Genomic DNA, 19,600 nt, shown 5'->3' on the forward strand with positions numbered 1-19,600 from the left:
TAGACAACCGTGCGCAAAGTTCCCGATGAGGCGAAGGTGCAGATCCACAAGGTGGCATTAAAGGAGAAGCAATTCACCGCAACACCACCCCCTTCCCGATACAAATGAAGTCTGCCGACGGGTGAGATGCAACCTTTTCTTTTTTTCGCGTAATGTTGGAACGATATTGCTTTCTTTTAAGGTGGCTTTTTAGCTGGGCGAAGATATAAACACAAGACAAAAATCTAAACCGGAGGGTGAGCAAAATAGCAAACCACACCACACAAAAGGTTGTAAAAGTCATCTCGAACCGCCTGGAAGGATGCCCTGTACAAGGTCCTCATTTTAAAATCTTAGATCTTGCGGGGGTAAAATGATGAAATTGGTTACCTTTTTGCTGCAATCTTCACTTTTATTATTCCTTTAATGTCATGTATTCGCATCATTAAACTATTACCTTCTTAATTGCCTGATGAGCTATCATAACTTGTTGCGATGTTATTTATACTGTGTAAAAGCTGTTTAGGATAAAGGGCACCAATATCGTTCAATATTGGGTTTCTTTTGCTACATGCCAGAACTTGTGATCGATATTCGGACAAGTGTCGTTCCAGTAATGGAACCAAAGGCACCAATGATTGGCCCAGAGTTTGCAATCATCTCCGCATTCGGAAGATTGCACGTTAAAGCAATTTCTTTTATTCTGTAATTTGTGGTCACTCTACACACTTTTACGGCGTAGACTGATTGCTTTCCTGTCTGCCATCAGATTTATAGCTGTATGTGGGATGGTGAACTAGATTTTTAATCCAACACTAGCAAACTCGTTCTTTACATTGAGTATTCAAGCACTTATTAATCGAATCTAATCTGCCACATCAGCCCTGGTTGTCAGTTTTATGTCGATAGTCACGTGCTAGATGTTCGAACCGGAATGTGGAGAAGAAGTCATCTTAATATAGAGATTGGTTGTTGGAATATCTCAAAGATTTACATTGTCCAGACATTGAGGTTTTTTAGATTTCCTTTCGCATATCTATTAGGGCCACTAAGCACGATTGTTACATCAATCCAATTCAATTTACAAACACGTGGCCGTAATAGTCACGGTTGCGTTTGTAACTATTTCTTGATCGCTGAAAGCCTCCGTAGACACGATCGTTTTGGGTGGAAAAATTTGAATTATGCTTTAAAAAAACTGACCAAAGACTAAATTGATGATATGCCCGTCTAGTGTAGCCCTGTACGGGGACAAATCGTAAACAAAATCTGCTCACCATCTTTCTATTGAACTATTTCGGTTCGGAGTTGTTCTCTCAGAGAGAGAGATAGAGAGAGAGAGATAATTTATTGTACCGGTAAAAACACATTTTATAGTTAATACCGTTTTGTTTTGTATACGTTTGTGTGTATAAGGTAACACCTGCTTTTCAACCAAGAAAGCAACATGCTACTCTACTATCAGAACTATCAAACAGGATACCTTTTCGTTATCGGCTACTAGAATCTGCGACGAAGTACCGTTATCTGTACGAAAATACTACCATTACAAATCCTTATGTAGGCATAGCTGTGTCACTAGTGTAAAACTAATGTTACACATTTGTTGTAACAAAAGGAGAAAAGCCGATGCGATCTCGTGACATTTTTGCCTGCATGAACATGAATACATGGCGGAAATGGTACCGAGTTTCACAAATTGAAACCCCTTTTTTATACCATGTGCTGGAGAAGCTATTTCTACGCCTACTCCAAAACGGATATCCACGTTTCAATGATCGGTTCTTTTGACATCAAACCAAATACCCTCTCCCGTGATAATGGTCTCCAGACATTTTTGATTTGCAAATTACTCATAACTCGCGGTTTGCTCTTCTCTCGCTTGCGTAAGAGCAGTTAATTGCTTTCGATTTGGTGCACGATGTCATAAAACTAGCGCGAAGAAGCCGGTAGTCCGCGTGTGTGCCTTTTGTGCGCTTCGGGATCCTTTCCGTAGTGCGGTGATTACACGATTGGAACATGATCACGATTCTCGTTGCAGGCTTATTTTTAGGACAATTTGGAGACGATTAGTTTGTCGTGTGAGCTCATTGGATGTGGAGCTGTGCAGGATCCTTAGTCGGTCTTGAGTGTTTAACCTAATAAGTGTATGTATCTCTTTGAGTTTGTTTTTCTCTTGTTAGTGAATGTGCTCAGGGAATGGTATAAAACCCTGTCAAAGATAATTCGTTTCATGTGTACTGTATATTTTCCAAATGTTGAACGTTAAAAATACTGTTGAGTGTGTGAGATAGATGATAGATTCGCCAAATGAAAACTTTACTTTGAATGTTTTGCACTTGTCGGTAAGTGAATCGCTGCAAAAGACTATGCGCTATTGCTATTTGGAAGCCATCCTGTGTTTCTGATTTTAGTTTTAGAAAGCGAAGAGAATCAATGTTGCAAATGAAAGTTGCTGCAATAAATATAGTTTGTTCGCAGCTTGTCCACGGCTTTACGAGTCAAATAGCTTTTTATATTACTCAAATTATGGTTTGTCTTGGTTATAAGACTTTGGTATCGGTTTCGGAATTACTAACCTAATAAATCCATGTAAGATCGATGCAAATCTATTAAGTTCAGTAGATATTGTCCACTGCTACTGAATCAAACGCACCCACGAAGAACAGGTAATTAAGCTCACTTAAGTCTTTGACGATGCTAGTACTAAGCCCTGGCAAATAATACTTTCCTGTAACAAATGAATGTTGGTAATGATTGTGAAGCTTTTGTCATCCAGCAAACAAGGTGCGGAATAACATTATTTCGTGCCCCGTGAGTTTAACGGTGTTCAGGAGAATGTTTGGTTTAAACTAAATTACCTATCGTTACTGGCAATCTTGAACAATGTCTACTGTTTGCTAAATCGTTTCTCCAATTATTCTGTGATTGTACGCTAATTGGTGTGAGATTAATGTTACTTTTAAATATCTTGGCGTAACGAAGTTCACTGGGTCATAACTAGCATAGCTTTCTTTACTAGACTTACATACACGTACGCGCAACTCGGAGTCGTAAGAAAAGGGGAGGAGTTATTAATGCGATACTGATAATTGATTTATTCTGATAACAACGTTTTCGTTTACACTAGTCGTACGAATCGTTTTAATCGTTTATAAGAACGATTGAATGAGAAGCGATGTTCGGTGAAACGCGCGCCGATAAGTCTATCAAGGCGATAAATGTAAGGAGCATTTTGAGCGGCATAATTTCTCTATTATGTAAATTATTTACAATGTCTAAGACCAATGGTGGGATGCCTCTTCAATATTTTCTTAGATTTTCTTTGTGTGCCCCTGTACTGCAGAGGCTTTTTGAGACTATTTGTATCTTTATTAAATATTTTGCAAGTAAAACCCATAAGCACTGGTTGAATCGTAGGAGCAATCCATTCGCATTCCAATGTTTCCAGTTTGAAATTCGTTGTTTGCCATTCTTGAGCACGTAAAACGTTGCTCTTTTAAAACGAAATGCACAAATTAGAAAGTTGTTATATCTAAACAAAAGTCTGATTTTACGGTCTACTTACACGATGGACATTTCGTCTCAGTTACTCTCCATCAACACGGGAGAGCAGGATTGACAACCCATGGTCTCTAGAACCTTTTACGCGCTGCCACGCCTGTTCTTCACACCATTCCCCAACCGCCGGATTTTTCGCCGGGATACGAGGTCAAAGTTCAGTCAATGTTGGGTCGTTTACCGTTAAGTCCGTTTCGAGAAATCTCTGTACGGCGAGTACCGGACGGGATAGGAAATGACTCGGAATAGGAGAGCCTGTGGAACCTTCAAGAGGCTTTGGGTCCTACCACAGTGCAGGGCAAACAAACGTTTGTTTTGCAAACTTAGCATGTTGCGCCACTGAAGAAAGCCCTGTCAGTGTGACTATTCCATAGAGTATATTGATAGAATAATATTATATAGACGTAGAAGAATATAATATTGCAGTAGCCCATCCACACCTCGCTAAGACGGATCTTTTTGATGTGTCTGTCTTAAATGAAAAGGAATTCTAAGGGTGATAATGGGCTTAGATTGACTTTATTCTTACGAGCAGTTTATTGACGAATGGGAGTAAGTTAGTTCAGCTTGCAGACCTTATGTTTGAAGTTTTCTGTTCATCAGCTTCACACTTCAAAGTGTGATGAATCACGATCTACAATGGCACTTACTCTCATGCAACAGCACTTTATTTATGTTTAGTCGGAAACCACCGGAAAAATAATTACCACTTGTAGTGGCGAATTTTGTGTGTTTATTTATGTTGGAAAGGGCTCATCTGCACACGGTGTTGCAGTTGTGCGCACAGCCGGGGGATGTATTCGTACAGGCATTTATCCGCACGCATATGCATGCACTGCAGGAAGTAAGCTAAGAATAGGATGCTGCACCGTATCCCCCAGTTTTGTTCGATTGCATTAGCAGCGATCTGATCGTATGCGATTGCGAGAATTCAAAATAGCACACAGCGTGTTATTGCACGTTCGAAACATTTGTTATTTTATCAGGCAGAGCAACAGAAGGGATGTGTTATTGTCTAGCTGATATCAATGCTGCATAGAACGGTGGCTGGAATCGACTTCAGTGCAACGGAAACGTTTGTTTTGTTTTGCAAACTTAGCATGATGCTCCACTGAAGAAAGCACTTTCATATTGCTATGTGTTGAAACACACAAACAACCCTGTTGAATCATATCACTGGTGTTCATGTGTTCAAAATACAGCAAAATATTATCTACACCTAGCTGTTTCAAGTGCCGGGTGTATGTAACATCATTTGATCTTTGCAACAGCCTGTTGTACTAAAAATAAACAACTTGTACTAAAACATCCAACTGACTGTTTTAGCGCATCCTGCGTGGAGATAAACTGGCTGTGTTTTTTTTTGCTGAGGATAGACAGAATGAAGTGCAACAACCCATGGAAACCAGTTTTATTCCTGGCGGGAATTTTTGTGTCTGAGGTGCAAAGAAACATTAGCAGTAGCATATGCAGAAGATCTGGATGCGGTATAATCTCCAGCTCGCCCAAAGGTGCAAGAATTGTTTTTTTTGCTATCAGAAGGCAAAACCAAATCACCAAAATGCTCCATACGTGCAACTGAATCATTTCTAACGGCTACGAGTGGCATTTACGATAGTTTACCAAAGACTTTTTTGAGTGACTAACCCGCCGCACGGTCTCCTCTCTTCCCATCCAATGGTTGTGCTTGTCCTCCTCGTTTGCACGAACTTAAAATGCGTTAACGGTCGTAAAAATATGGCTCCCCTTTTGTTTGTGCGTACGTCGGAAGATCGCGGTACTTCACTTCAGGCTTGCAGAAGCAAACGAAAAAAAACTCACACACACCTAAAAGCTATCAGTGTAAGAACCCCTTTGGTACATGCGTTCGAGATGACGGAAGTTATCTTTCTCATGGCACCGGCGACTGTTTGAAGATGGGACGGATGATGGTGACGACGCCGTCGACGAACCTTGGGAAGTTTCACATACGAGCCCCAGCAAAAACCGAACGACCGTTAGGACTCAATGAAGACGTGGAAACATCCCGAAAAGGCTACAGGTAGCCACATAACATCCTTCCAAATTTTGCGCGGTAGAGAAAACCAGCAAATACATTTTTTCTTCTTCACTTTTAGCATATTTGGACCTTTAAGAGCACCAAAACATAAAAAAAAACAAAGATCCTAGCTGGACTGGACCGACAGACGGGCAGTGACACACGGATATTCTGACCATCCAAGAAACGGTCGTAAATCTTTTTTTCCCCCTCGCATCTGCCGATCGCCTGTGGAAGATCGGTCACATTGCTTTCCCGGGTGTTGTGCGATTTCTCAATCGCCCGGGCAGACCGTGCCTGATCGATTCCGCGTGTGATGTTTGCCCTCGCGAGAAAGGGGGCAGCACAGTTTTATGGCATCCGGGCGCGCCTAATCTTGGCGTCGTGCTCTAAAGGTGCTACGTTCCCTTTATCCGTCGAATCGCGAGAAACGCCGAGTTGGTATGTCGAAAAAAAACCGATGGGACCCTTTCTCTATGTTGCGTTCCGCCTATCAGGGGCGTGTGGGTGGCATCAATACCCGGAGGCAGCTGGATTTAATGTTCGCAAATAGTTTGAACATAACGAAATGAAGTGAGGATCGGATAGAATCGGTCATCGGCGACGAATCTCCATGGCTACCGGGAGGAATGAACCCTGGCGTTTGCGGTTCGGAATTCGGAGTGTGATAATGAGTTCCTTCAATCTTACTCCCGGCCGACATAACGCTAACGCATCACAAGTCCGCATGAAGTTCTCTGGCAAGGGCCTTACATCACCAAACAAAAGGGGATCTAACTGATCATGATTTTATGTCGTTGTTTTGTGAACAACTTATGAACGCCAATCGTCATACGTGCGTGTGCTGTATTGTATTTCGCCGGGCGTTAAATATGTATGGCGCCTAAACCGTCGTCTCCGAACAAAGAGAAGCATCGTATGATGGAGGAGATGAAGATGACGTGACTTAACTGTGGTCTGTTCTAAAGAATCTTCCCAAACATGATTTTTTTTGTATATTCGTATAGCTAGCATAGATTGGAAATGAATGCTAGAACAATTCTTAGCTTGGTTAACCGTCACTTTCTCTTTTTTACAAAAGGAAATTGTCAAGTCGAAGGGATCTGCTGAAGGGTAAACCAACAAGAAGCACGCTCCAAGATCACGAGCTTCATTACAACGAGTTACATTTACATCTGCTTTGTTATAATGATATCTTTGGGGCGATTTTTTTTTAGTCTAATTAATACTAAACTAAGATTTAGACTAATTAAGAATTCGTCCATCGAAAGACACCCGTGAGTGTTGGGATTTTTGGTAGTATGACATCAGTATATATGAAGCACAACTCGTAGTGTTTGTGAAGCGTTCGGTAAACGGACGATTAGCGTACAGCCTAAGACGAACGTTTGTGCACGTGCGCTCCTACTGTGAACATGCTTAAACATGCTCACAAACAAAGAGTGGAGAGGTCTTAAACATGCTGAACCTCTCTGCAACTACCGCTCTTGGATGAATCACTGGCGAATGCATCGCGTGTGTGAAATGCACCACTTGCGCGACGGGAAGATATGATATTATTGGTGTCATCACACTCGGTGAAGGGGGAACTAATCGCGCGGTGCGAAATAGAAAGGCACGAGGAAAGGAGACTCTCGATAGTCACGTGTAATGAAGTCCTGCGATATTACCCCCATCATTGCTTTATTGCTTTATTTTGCAGTGAAGATTGACAATCGTTTGACACGGTTAGAGGGACGGTACGAAAAGAGAGAAGAGAAAGGCACAAGATATCAAGATATGGTTTTGTTGTTATAAAAATCCAATTAGGGTCATTTGGATATGGTGGGCATTAAAAATAAAATCTGAAATTATTATTATTAAAATAATAGTTACCGTTCGTCGCTTGCGGACGTACGGCACAGTTGAAGTCTTTCGGATTTTTTTTCTTCGCTCCCGTCAAATGGAATGTATCTCTCGGCCCTTGCCTGGCCATAATCTGGCAATCATGAATCGATGACACATCGCCGTGCAATAGGTGTCGCCGATGGTGTGCGTCACCAGAAATGTGCAAAACTAGCTGCTATTGTTTATCGACCGGAAACGTGAGGTTAAAGTTTCACCCCGAATGCAATAAACTGCCCTCGGGCGGAAATGGTGTGCAAAACTGCACGTGAGTTGCATAAAGGCGAGTGTTGTTATCAGTTTTCAATGGAATGTTTGCAAACAATCGTACCAACATATTCCAATAAATGCTTTGTGGGAGTTTGTAAATCGATTTTTTTTCTCGGAAAGCTATTGAATTATACAAAACATGGTGCTGAGAGAGTTGTCTCGGTTCCTTTGAGGTTTTGTGCCATACTCTGCGTCTCAAAATAATAGCCTTACCCAGCTTTTTCTATATCACGATGAAGTAGTATCGGATGGTTATCAATAATTTAACAGATATTGCTTCATTAAGCCTCATATAGCCTCATTAAGGTTTTAACACGCGTAAAGGGTGTCTCACATCAAACTGCATCGCTGGGGAAAAAATTAACTAGTCGATCGATTCTTTTCGAACTTTCAGGCAATCAAATATAAGCCTATAGTAAGCATATGGCAAATAACGACCATCGCACGTGAATTTTGGATGCATGCTGGTTTTAAAATAACAACTCACTTTTGCATAATGACGGAGACAAATGATAGGTGCACCAACTATATCTTATTGCTCATTAACAAATGTATTAACAAAATTATTTATTGTTTAATGATGAGGTCGGACATAATGTTACTATCGTGTGCTCACTGAAACAAATGAATCATACCAAATGCGGGGCAAATAAGCGCGCAAGCTACTGGAATGTGGCTGTGATTTCCAAGCGTCATGCCCGATTCGCGACGGTTGTCATTCCGTCGCTAGTAGTGAAGTGTTTCATCGCGTCCGGGCTAAGAAGTCGCCTGAAAACAGTACTTTTCCTTTAAATCGTTCCATCATGCAGCGGATTCCTTTGTTTTTGCATACACGTATACATGCATGTGTGTGTTTTAATATGCTTGTAATTTATCGCTTTTTTTTAGAACATATGAAGTCAGACCGATGGAATGCGTGCAGTAGCAGCAACTGAGCCGAACACAGCACACAACTGTTGAGTAGCTCCACCCTACGGTCACAAGTGTTCCGTGCAGCTGGTTATCATATCGATCTGCGGTGAGGAATCAGTATTGGCTCCAGTTGGCCGAAAATCTTGCGCGAGTTATGGTGGTGTGCACTAATTACTACGCGAGCAGAACCCCTGGGAAGATAAATCGTGTGAACGTGTTCGGATCAGTTTATCCAGGGGATGGTGGCGAAAAAGAAATTGTAATATACCATACCGACGTAATAAGCTAAGTCTAGTAAATTAGAAAGTGTTTCAACAAAAAAAAAAAACCATAAACCACCAACCGGGAAAATCGGTCTATAGTAAGGGAAATTTGGACGACGTTCTATCCCAAGAATTCATGGACAATTTCCTGGTCAAGCGGCTCCAACAAAACCAAGTGCAATATTGCGTGCAAGCAGAGTGTTCTTTAGAATTGTATGTGTAATGTGTAATGTGTGTTGTATGTATGTGGAATTTTAAGTAAATGAAATAGTGCGGTTAGGTTAGGCACCTTACAGGAATTAGCATATACATTAAGCTATAGACGCTAGGCTATATACGTAATACGATAATCGAAATGCAAAGTTTGTAAAAGTCCATAAACTAAGGGACTTGGGACAATATAGATCAACTGGAATTGATTGTATAGAAAATTGTACAGTACGTAGATGTGTGTATCTGTTTCAAAACAACAAAAACAAACGATCAGTCGTCTCCTTGGACGAATAATTCTCAGTCCAAACCCGAAAGGAACACAAACCACCCTTCCCCCCACCACCAGCAACACCTGGTCCTGTTTGTGCTTGGTTGGTTTTGTTGCCGTGCTTTGGAAAACCGGGAAAGGAGCGCCGCTAATTTTGCTTGTCAATTGCACAAAAACGTAAAACGCTAAAAAAAAGCCCCTCCACAAACCATTCCATTCGAGCCGCGCGTTGAAAGGTTAGGCATAAGTTAGCTAGTTTAGCTACACGCTTTGAACTTGCATTCCGTACCGAAAAAAATAGCCTTGTAGGGTAAGCAAATTTCACTCTGCTCCGCGGCGGTCCTGCTTAGGGTGCGAACAGATCATCCCCCCAGACCAGTGGGGGGAGGGTGGGGGAGAGAGGTTGGGGAAAGAAGGGGGTAGAGGAGAGGGGAAACAAGGGACAGGAAAGTAGGGAGCACAGGAACGGACGGAAATGAAGCAAGGGAGAAACGTGACGACCACCATGAAGCGAACCGCACAACACTCCACCGTACCGGGGAACGATTCCGGGTGGCAAGTTCCCCACCGGATCTATCTTCAACAGCAGCAACAACAGCAACATAAGCATCGACCGTTGTTTGACTATGAGTTCTGGAAGAATCCGGATGAGTCGACTGAGCTGCACTTCCTGATGCCGAACGGGGTGATGATCACGATGTGTATGCCGATTCATATAACGCTAGAGGAGCTCAAAACGGTACGTAACGAACACACATTCGGCGTGTGCGTTCTTTTTAGCACACACCAGCCCCGTTATTGCCCTCTCCAAACCGATCCACTTTATGCTTTGCGCAAAGAACGAGAACGATCTTCCAGTGTATGGCTTGGGAAAGTAATTTTGTTTATTGGACGTGACCATACGGTCTTCTAGCAATATATACGGTGATGGCGCCGTATGTTATACGAAATTGTTTATTTTATAAAATTTTACGATTGCAACGACCTCCCTTTTCATCATACTTTTAGCCTTCCTCCCCCCGCCCGTTGTATGCAAATGGGTGAAAATGGGACATCCTTAGCCGTCATTGGGTGTTGTTGCGGGTTAACGGTCTGCGTCATGCAGGAAACATAAACTATGCAGATGGATTGATTTTTTTCTCCACCCGATTATACGATTCTTTGTGTCCTAGTCAGTTTAGTGTGACGAGGAATTGAAATGATTAATTTTCTAAGAGATGTATGTGATGGAGAGCAATGAAAAATGGAAGGATACGATTAAAAGGAACTCTAATTCATTAAACTTCACAAAATGGGAACTCGAAGAAAGCGTTGTAACGTTTCGTAGACAAATATCTTTATCAAAATGTTAACATAACGTAGGAAAGCTTTGCGTATCTATTACAAAAAAATCTAGCTCAACTTACCATGCAAAAATCGTATCGAGCTTAGGATGATCGAAATATTGAACCAAATTGAACATTTAACTAAGAGAAAGGAGAGTAAGTTTACAGAAACAACTGTGCAATTAATAATGGAAAAGTTTTTTTTTAGCTTGTCTTCTTTTTTTTATGTGCTAAATTAAGAAGTTCATTAAAGAGAGTGTCTTCAACAGTCACAGTATAAGCAATCCACAGAGCATTTAATACAATAGTGCTTAAAAATAAAAATATAATCACAAGCTAATTGTGTTTACACGACCTATACAAATCAATTGAAACGAATTGCGCTCGACTTTTGTTCTGCAAATGGATTTGATTGTTTTCAATTCTAGATTGCCTTGTTTTCCTTTAAGGCCACGAAGCATCATTTGTCTTTTCCCGTGCAATTGTTAAGGATGCCATTCCTTCGGGGCAGAATCGCGTTTGCGTTTGTTATTTTGCATTCGTTGCTTTCTGTGTGCATCGCTATTTTGCATCGATGGTTGTGTTGTTATAACATATCACTGTTAAGCTCTGTTTGTTTTTAATTTCTATTTCTTTACTTTTAATGAGGCTATTGTATGGTTAGCAAGGAAGTTTTTGAAGCAGCTTTTAGATGTGCCGGTTTAAAGTAGCCTTATTTGTGAGGATCAGGTTGCAGGGGGGAAGGGGGGGGATGACGGGGAGGGGAGTTGAGATCGTAACGGTAGAGAGGAAGAAAAAAAAATCCACTCGTTTTATTTAATTTGTCATCTTAACATTATTGCCAGTTGGGCCACCATGCCCCAAAGATCCTTGATATATTAACCCATTTTTTCAACCCATTACATCCCAGGGCTCCTCGAGAAGGTAGCACCCGAGATAGCTGAAGTGCAAAAATTTAATTTTTCCTGAACTTTGAACACTGCAAAACGACCAAAACTTACCCACGAAGTGTTTTAAAAAATTTCCATACGATGGGATATAATGGGTTGATTGATTTAATGATTGTCTTGTACACCGATCGCTCGAAACACTGATTTTCCCCCCTGCCCGAACCAGGCTTGCAATGAACCATTAAAGAACGGAGAGAAAAGGATAGCTTTTCCTAGCATTTCCTTTGGCTTATGCAGGAGAATAAAACTCTATCTTCGTTTCCATGAGATCGAATGCCGTCAGCCATTCGTACCGCGATGACCCCGCATCCATGGTTACAAGGAGCGGACTCATCCCAGGAATAGCCAAGCTCGTCGGAAAAGCGCAAGGCAGCACAGAATCGTAAAGCTGGCAATGGACAATTTTTCCGCTCATTCGTGTCGCTGCAGTTGAACGCAACACACAGTGAGTTTTCCAGTGCGAAACGCGTAAGATGCCGTGCTTTTCGTGGATCCCGGTACCGTCGTTCATCTCGCGGAAATGGAAATCCAAGTTTAGGAACCCACCCGAAAAAAATCATCCGGTTTTGTTGAGGTGGAATTATTGCAACTTTTCGCAGGTAGTTTAAGTTTGGTGTGTGCTTCGCAGCAGCTAGACAAGTGCAGTGTGTGCAGTGTCGATCAAATAGTGATGTTGCATTGTGGGCCAACGGATTAGTGTTAATGATTTTATTAATTATATTTTTGAATTTTATACTAATTAAATAATTTAATAATAATTTTATACTTTGATATTTTTTTATATAATTTTATTTTTTAACAAGTTTAGCAGGATTTTAATATTGAAATAGTCTTTGCGCTTAAAGTTTATCAAACATATCTAATTTTTGGAATTCCAAAATTTATTTTACATCATTTGATAATTGAAAGTTAACGCGTGGTTGCCATTTTCAATTAAATTGCCATTTCAAACCGAATTAAAATTAAACTCAGTTTAGTGAACAGTTGATTAAGCGCATTCTCATCTTCGACTCTATTTTGCAGGATGTCTGGGAGGAAGCAGAACGCTATCCGCTGTACTGCCATCTTGGTGACAAGAACAAGTATTGCTTCAGTACGCTGGCGTCGGGTAGAACGAACTGTAACACCACTCACGAAAATGAAGCGACGCGGCTGATGGATGTGCAGCCCGCCCTCGGCATCATGCGCTTCGTCGAAAAGAGCAACGTGTCGGAGAATACCAAGCTGATGGAGAACATCAGCATCCTGCTGGACAGCAAGCTGCCGGTGAAGACGCTCGTCAACCCGGAGGTGAACGATTTCCGCGCGAAGATGAGCATGCTGAGCGAGGAGATCGGTAGCAGGCGGTCGGTGATGACGCGCATGGAGCGGATCGCCTACCAGTACCCGGCCAAGCTGGTGAGCGGTTTGCACGTACCGGAGCAGATCAGCCGACGGCTCGCGAGCGGTGACTATAACTTTTGCGTGGTGGCGATCAGCACCGATATGCAGGTGACGGTGAAGGTACCGTGCCTGGCAACGCCGGACGAGGTGCTGAACCGGATACTCGAGAAGAAGCGCATCTCGATGAAGGCCCGGATGGACAACAGTTCCGACTTCATACTGAAGGTGTGCGGCAGGGAGGAGTACATATATGGGGCGCATCCGATGATTAGCTTCCAGTACGTGCAGGACTGTCTGTCGCGTGACGAAACGCCCACGTTTGTGCCGCGGCTGGTACGTTCGGTGGAGGTGTTCAAGAACGACATCTACGATGCACGGGATGACTTCACCCAGTGGTCGAGCACGACCTCCTCGACCAACACCACGTCGGCACTTGTATCGACCGCCAGCGCGTCGGTGTCGACCATATCGCTGGTGTCGACGACATCGAGTTCGGCCGGTAGTGGCAAGCATAACAGCAGTATTGCGGTTGGAAACAGTGGCTACAGCAATGTTGGTAGCGGTGGTGCCAGCAGCAGCATCTACGGCAGTCAGTCGCAGCAGTCGCACACGCTGCGGAAGGTGAAGTACGTCACCAGCTGGGAGGTTGATTCCAAGCTGCAGTGTACGGTGCACGAGATCCGTGGGCTAAACATCGAGTCGGAAAAGGAGCTGGGCGTGCAGCTCGGTCTGTTTCACGGTGGCAAGTCACTGTGCAAAACGGTGCGGACGCGCATGGCCACTGTGCACAGCGGCGTTGCCAGCTGGAACGAGACGATCTTTCTCGACATCAGTGTCAGCAATGTGCCGCGCATGGCACGCCTCTGTCTGGTGGTGTATGAAAACATGCGCACGGCGAAGGGTACGGGGATACGGACGCGCCGCACGAAGGATGGGCTGATCAATCCCATCGCCTGGGTAAACACGATGGTGTACGACTACAAGAACCAGCTCAAGTCGGACTCGGTCACGCTGTACACGTGGGAATACGCAGAGGACGCCCAGTTCGAGGACATTCTGCATCCGCTCGGGACGGTCGAGCCGAACCCGAGCCGGGGTGACAATATGGTGGTGCCGGTGCTATTAAGCTTCGGTCCGTACGGACCGGAGGGTCGCATCATCGTCTATCCCGGCGAGGAGGAACTGCTATCGCACGCGGCCAAAATGAGCCACCGGAACGAGCACCTGAATCGCGAAAGTGCGGAAGATACTCGCTCGATCAAGGCGATCATGGGTGCGTACATGTACAACGACCGGTTGAACGATATCCACGAGCAGGATCGTAATGCGATCTGGGCGAAGCGACGCGAATGCATGCTGCAGATGCCGCAGGGTCTGCCCTGTCTGCTGTACTGCGTCGAGTGGAACAATCGCGACGAGGTGTCGGAGATTGTGTCGCTGCTGCAGGAGTGGCCGAAGCTGCTGGTCGAACGGGCCCTCGAGCTGCTCGACTATGCGTACGCGGATAAGTACGTACGACGGTACGCGGTCGACTGTTTGCGCACGATCGAGGACGACGAGCTGTTGCTCTACCTGCTGCAGCTGGTACAGGCACTCAAGCACGAGTCGTACCTCAACTGTGACCTGGTGTACTTCCTGTTGCAGCGCGCCCTGCACAACCAACACATCGGTCACTATCTGTTCTGGCATCTGCGTTCGGAACTGTCGGTGCCGTCGGTGCAGGTGCGGTTCGGGCTGATACTGGAAGCGTACTTGCTCGGCAGCCCGGAACACGTGGGCGTACTGTTGAAGCAGATGCAGTGCCTCCGCTACCTGAAGATCTGCTCGGACAACGTGAAGAAGGGCAGCAAGGAGAAGGGGCGCGCACTGCTGATGGAACAGCTGGCGAAGGAGGGCCACCTGACGAGTGATCTGATCAGTCCGCTTAATCCCAGCTTCCGGTGCAAGAGCGTCCGCACGGAGCGCTGCAAGGTGATGGACTCGAAGATGCGCCCGCTGTGGGTGGTGTATGAGAACGCCGACCCGAACGGGGATGATATACATATGATATTCAAGAACGGTGACGATCTGCGCCAGGACATGCTGACGTTGCAGATGTTGCGCATCATGGATCGGATCTGGAAGGGTCACGGGTTCGACTTCCGGCTGAACCCGTACAGCTGCATCAGCACCGACCATAAGCTCGGGTTGATCGAGGTCGTGCTGAGTGCGGAAACGATCGCAAATATCCAGAAGGAGCGGGGCATGTTTTCGGCAACGTCACCATTTAAGAAGGGTTCGCTGCTGGCATGGTTGCGCGAGCACAACAACACGGACGAGCTGCTGGCGAAGGCGATCCAGGAGTTTACGCTCAGCTGTGCCGGTTACTGTGTGGCGACGTACGTGCTGGGTGTTGCTGATAGGCACTCGGACAACATTATGGTGAAGAAGACGGGTCAACTGTTCCACATCGATTTCGGGCACATCCTTGGACACTTCAAGGAAAAGTTTGGATTCCGACGGGAGCGCGTACCGTTTGTGCTGACGCACGACTTCGTGTACGTGATCAACAACGGGCGGACGGATCGGGAAGCACAGGAGTTTTGTCATTTCCAGAAGCTCTGCGAAGATGTACGGCTAATGATGGTTTCTTCCATGGCGAGTTCTCTATTCGTTCCCATTTTTTATCATACTGTTGTTCTTCTTTCAGGCGTTTCTTATTCTGCGCCAACATGGCTGTCTTATACTGTCGCTGTTCTCGATGATGATTTCAACCGGGCTGCCGGAGCTGTCATCGGAGAAGGATCTCAACTACCTGCGGGAAACGCTGGTAACGTACTAGAACCCATCCGGGAACAATGTTTCGCCAGTGTCATGTTGCCTTTTCTAATCAACTTTTTCGCCTTTCGCTCAGGTTTTGGACAAAACGGAGGACGAAGCGCGTTCACATTTCAAGCACAAGTTCAGCGAGGCGCTAGCCAACTCGTGGAAAACGTCGCTCAACTGGGCGTCGCACAACTTCTCCAAGAACAATCGCCAGTGACAGCAGTCCCATGCCGGGCGCAACCATCAAACGATGTAGTGGTAAACGTAGTCATAAGGGTACCCAACCGCTCACAACCCTCTCCGCAGTGGGGGAGGGGGTAAAAGTGTGTTGACCGAGAGAGGTGCAAGACTTTCCGACCTGTGGTATATTGTTGTGGGCGTGGAAGGGATGTATGTGTGTGTGTATTTGCGTCCCGGTCGGGCGGTGGTGGGTTCGTTTTGAATTGTATTCCTTTCTTAACACATGTATTCTTGTATCGACCTGCGTGTGCGATATAGCTTTATATCATAAGCGAACTTCTACTAATGATAAGCAGTGTGAAATCAAGTTAGATGAAGGTAATGCGAGAGGACGTTTGAATTGTACAGAAGAGGCGAAAAGTGGATTGCTACGATTGTGCATATTCCTTATACCACTTTTTGCACATATTCGAATTGAAATTATTGGCGAATTATCGTACTAGCGGTGTTCATTTAGGTTTAATTCATTCATTTGCTTACACTACGCAGTACAACTAACCTGGTTAGGACCGTCATTATACGGATGAAACTAAAGCCTGACTATATACGCAGTTACTGCGAATGGCGTAATGGGGCCTAGTATTAGTGATAACGAAACTACCTTTCCCCCCGCTAATGCAAACGACTATATGAACTAACAAGTGACAGCAACAAGATAAAATAGCGCTGAATTTTCCATTGATCATATACACACGAATTGTAATCAATTTGATGCATACACTTTTTCCCACAATATCCTCCAACGCGTTGACTTTCCAGATGCCGCGTGCGCTCACCATAGTGTGTAGACATTGGAAGGAGCAAAGCAAAGGATTGGAGAAATGCAATACTATCAAGTTAATGAGTGTGTGTGTGTTTGTGTGCGGATGTGTTATGTGCCACGTGTGATTATGTTTTGTTTTCTTTTTCCATGCTCAAGAAAAACGAACCCCTTCGTGATCCCATGTTGAGAGAGGCACGAGGTGACATGTCGTGATCATAAAAAAATGCTAGTGAACAGAGGTAGCCGAAGAAAGGTTTATTGTTAAAATTGTCGTGCAATAGTTTTTTTTTTTACTTTGTGTTATAGACAAGCTGCGGGGTGGTAATGTTTTGTTTTTAAACTAGTTTAGATTAAGTAGTACTATGCATATTCATGCGCACACACACGCGCATTCACTTCCTTTTATGTTTCTGCAGGACCTCATCAGTCCAACAGACTAGGCCAAACACAATAAACAAAACCATATATAACTAGCCAGCGACTAAAGCAACCGTAGTTTGAGCATACTTTCTGGAGCTACGACTTCCACCTTATTTATAGCAACACAATCTCTGTTCCATGTGCCGTGTTCAAGTGTGTGTGTATGTGGATTCTATATGTCTGTAATTGTTCCAATAGTGTTACGTATAGTAGCATCAAATTAATGATAATATTCTTGTGTTACCTTCCGTTTCACTCTTAGTTCAATAGAATTAGTTTAGAAATAGCATAACTCTGTACTGTTTTTTACGTGTTTTTTTATCCCGTACACACCCACACACACACACACACACACATTCGCATTGTAAAAAAACACTCCCCATTCAAAACCCAATACGTACTGTATTCCGAATGATAAATCTATATTGTTTTGTTAATGTACTCTAGTTGCGTGTGTAGCATATTTTTAAATTGAAGTAATTGTTAAGCTTGTTTTATTTAAATTGTTAATTTAAGAGCTACGCTAGGTTGTCTGTATACGATCATTGGAAAACAAACACATACGTCACAGCATGAAGAAGCATTAATGCAAGGACATTAAGCTCATACAACATACAACATACTCAAACATACAATTGAATAGAAATCATCGATACGATGAGTAGAGCGAACATGGGTAGCGATATATATAGGGAGAGAGAGAGAGAGAAGCGAAAAGGGCGACGTTAGGGCGTCTATGGTGTGTAGTAAGGTGGTTCATCTATATGTACATTAATCAGAACCAGAAAACCCGGTACATGTTTTGCCGGTCTATATATGTGTATCGTAGGGCAATATAATGGTCACGATGGTGAGACGATCCCCGGACCCGTCTTGCCATTCACCAGCGTGTGTCTGGTGTGTTATGAGTCATTTCGTTGTAATCCATGGCACACAATCCGTTCTGGATAGGGGATAACAACGTTTGTGGCACTAAAACCTCAAGAAGGTTTGAAATATTATTTCTGGGACATTATATTACTCCACCGGCAGCCCTACTACGTTCCAGGAAGGAAAACGGTACGGAAGGGATATTTGTCACCTGAACCACCGAGTCGTCCTGATAGCTTTGGACACCGGTGGTTGTAACTAACCTACAGATAACGATTACAAAAAGAGACAGTTAGTATAAAATGCAGAACAAATAACGCTAAGAAATGAGACGACCAATATATTCACACCCCTTAGGGCACGTTTCATGCGTGGAAGAAGTTTGATTACCAATATCTTATTGTTGTTTTGAGGAGAAGAAAAACCAGATTTCAGATCACAACATTTCTTGTTTTTTAGTAAGAGAAGGAAACAACCACACCATTCCTTTTGATCATGGTTTAATATATGTATTTTTACCCCGTAACCGGGGCAGTTGATGCGTGATTCCGTGCCACACAAAACAATCGACACAACCCAGTAAGAATGTAAGATGTCAGGTTTCCATGTTGCATTAGGTGCGACACCAGTCTGTTGCTGGCCGCGGACACGACACAACGCAAAGAATGCAGGTTAACCGTAGAGCCTCAGTATAAAACTCAATATATTCACAGCCTACATTCACAAGATCATTTTGTATTCACGCAATGTAACTGCCCAACGTTTTAACCTTTTGCACTGTTTCAGTTATATCCGTTGTAGTTCGGTGCAGAATGATGCCGAATGATGAATGAATGATTTAAATCTTTCTGCGTAGTAGATTAATTCAAACCTCCAAGAAGATTATTTGATTTTTTTTTGCGATTTTTTTGCAGTTAAATCCGAAAAAATCACATAATATGAAGCATTAGAACAGCTTTAAAACCGGCATTACACGTATTTCAATGCAGAAAAGTGAAAACTCCCGTACCAAAACGGTTATAGAAGTAAGGGTGTACGTTTTTGGTCATTGAAATGAAGGTTAAAATGGTGATTGTTTTTGTAAAACATAAACACAGGGTGCGTGGGAGATCGCGTGTTATAATTGGTGTCTAGTGCTGGAGCGGTGTTTCAGAGCATAGGGTCGCGTGAAAATGTAAACAACTGTTAAATCGTAAAATGCAGACGGAAGGAATCTGAAAATTAAAAACCAAACAGAACAAAAGCTCACAACACCGAATATTGTAACAGTTATGGTGACTTTTCGTACATGAAATCGCAATTTATACACACAGAGATTAATTATCAGCCATGTATTGCGTTCTGATTTGACTAAAAGGAAACTACTAGTTGCAATGATTACGTGAAATGACACAACAAAATTGAAGGATTAAAGAGCTCAAGCGAAACGTTTTGTTACACACACATGTACAACCAA

General features: G+C 43.5%; 1 protein-coding gene across 1 annotated transcript; it reads left to right on the top strand.

The window, feature by feature from the left end:
• Positions 1-9,863: 9,863 nt before the first annotated feature.
• LOC128706998 (phosphatidylinositol 4,5-bisphosphate 3-kinase catalytic subunit beta isoform) lies at positions 9,864-16,068 on the top strand. The gene is made up of 4 exons (XM_053801980.1): positions 9,864-10,127; positions 12,687-15,656; positions 15,736-15,855; positions 15,940-16,068. Exons 1-4 carry the CDS (start codon positions 9,864-9,866, stop codon positions 16,066-16,068), a joined length of 3,483 nt encoding a protein of 1,160 aa, XP_053657955.1.
• The last annotated feature ends 3,532 nt before the right edge of the window (positions 16,069-19,600 follow it).

Source organism: Anopheles marshallii, chromosome X (assembly GCF_943734725.1).
Source record: "Anopheles marshallii chromosome X, idAnoMarsDA_429_01, whole genome shotgun sequence".
Lineage (NCBI taxonomy): Eukaryota > Metazoa > Arthropoda > Insecta > Diptera > Culicidae > Anopheles > Anopheles marshallii.

Bases quoted from the DNA above. Each gene is read 5' to 3' on its own strand.
- LOC128706998 (XM_053801980.1), top strand. From the start codon at position 9,864: ATGAAGCAAGGGAGAAACGTGACGACCACCATGAAGCGAACCGCACAA. The intron at 10,128-12,686 runs GTACGTAACGAA...TCTATTTTGCAG, and splicing joins CGCTAGAGGAGCTCAAAACG to GATGTCTGGGAGGAAGCAGA. The intron at 15,856-15,939 runs GTAACGTACTAG...CCTTTCGCTCAG, and splicing joins ACTACCTGCGGGAAACGCTG to GTTTTGGACAAAACGGAGGA.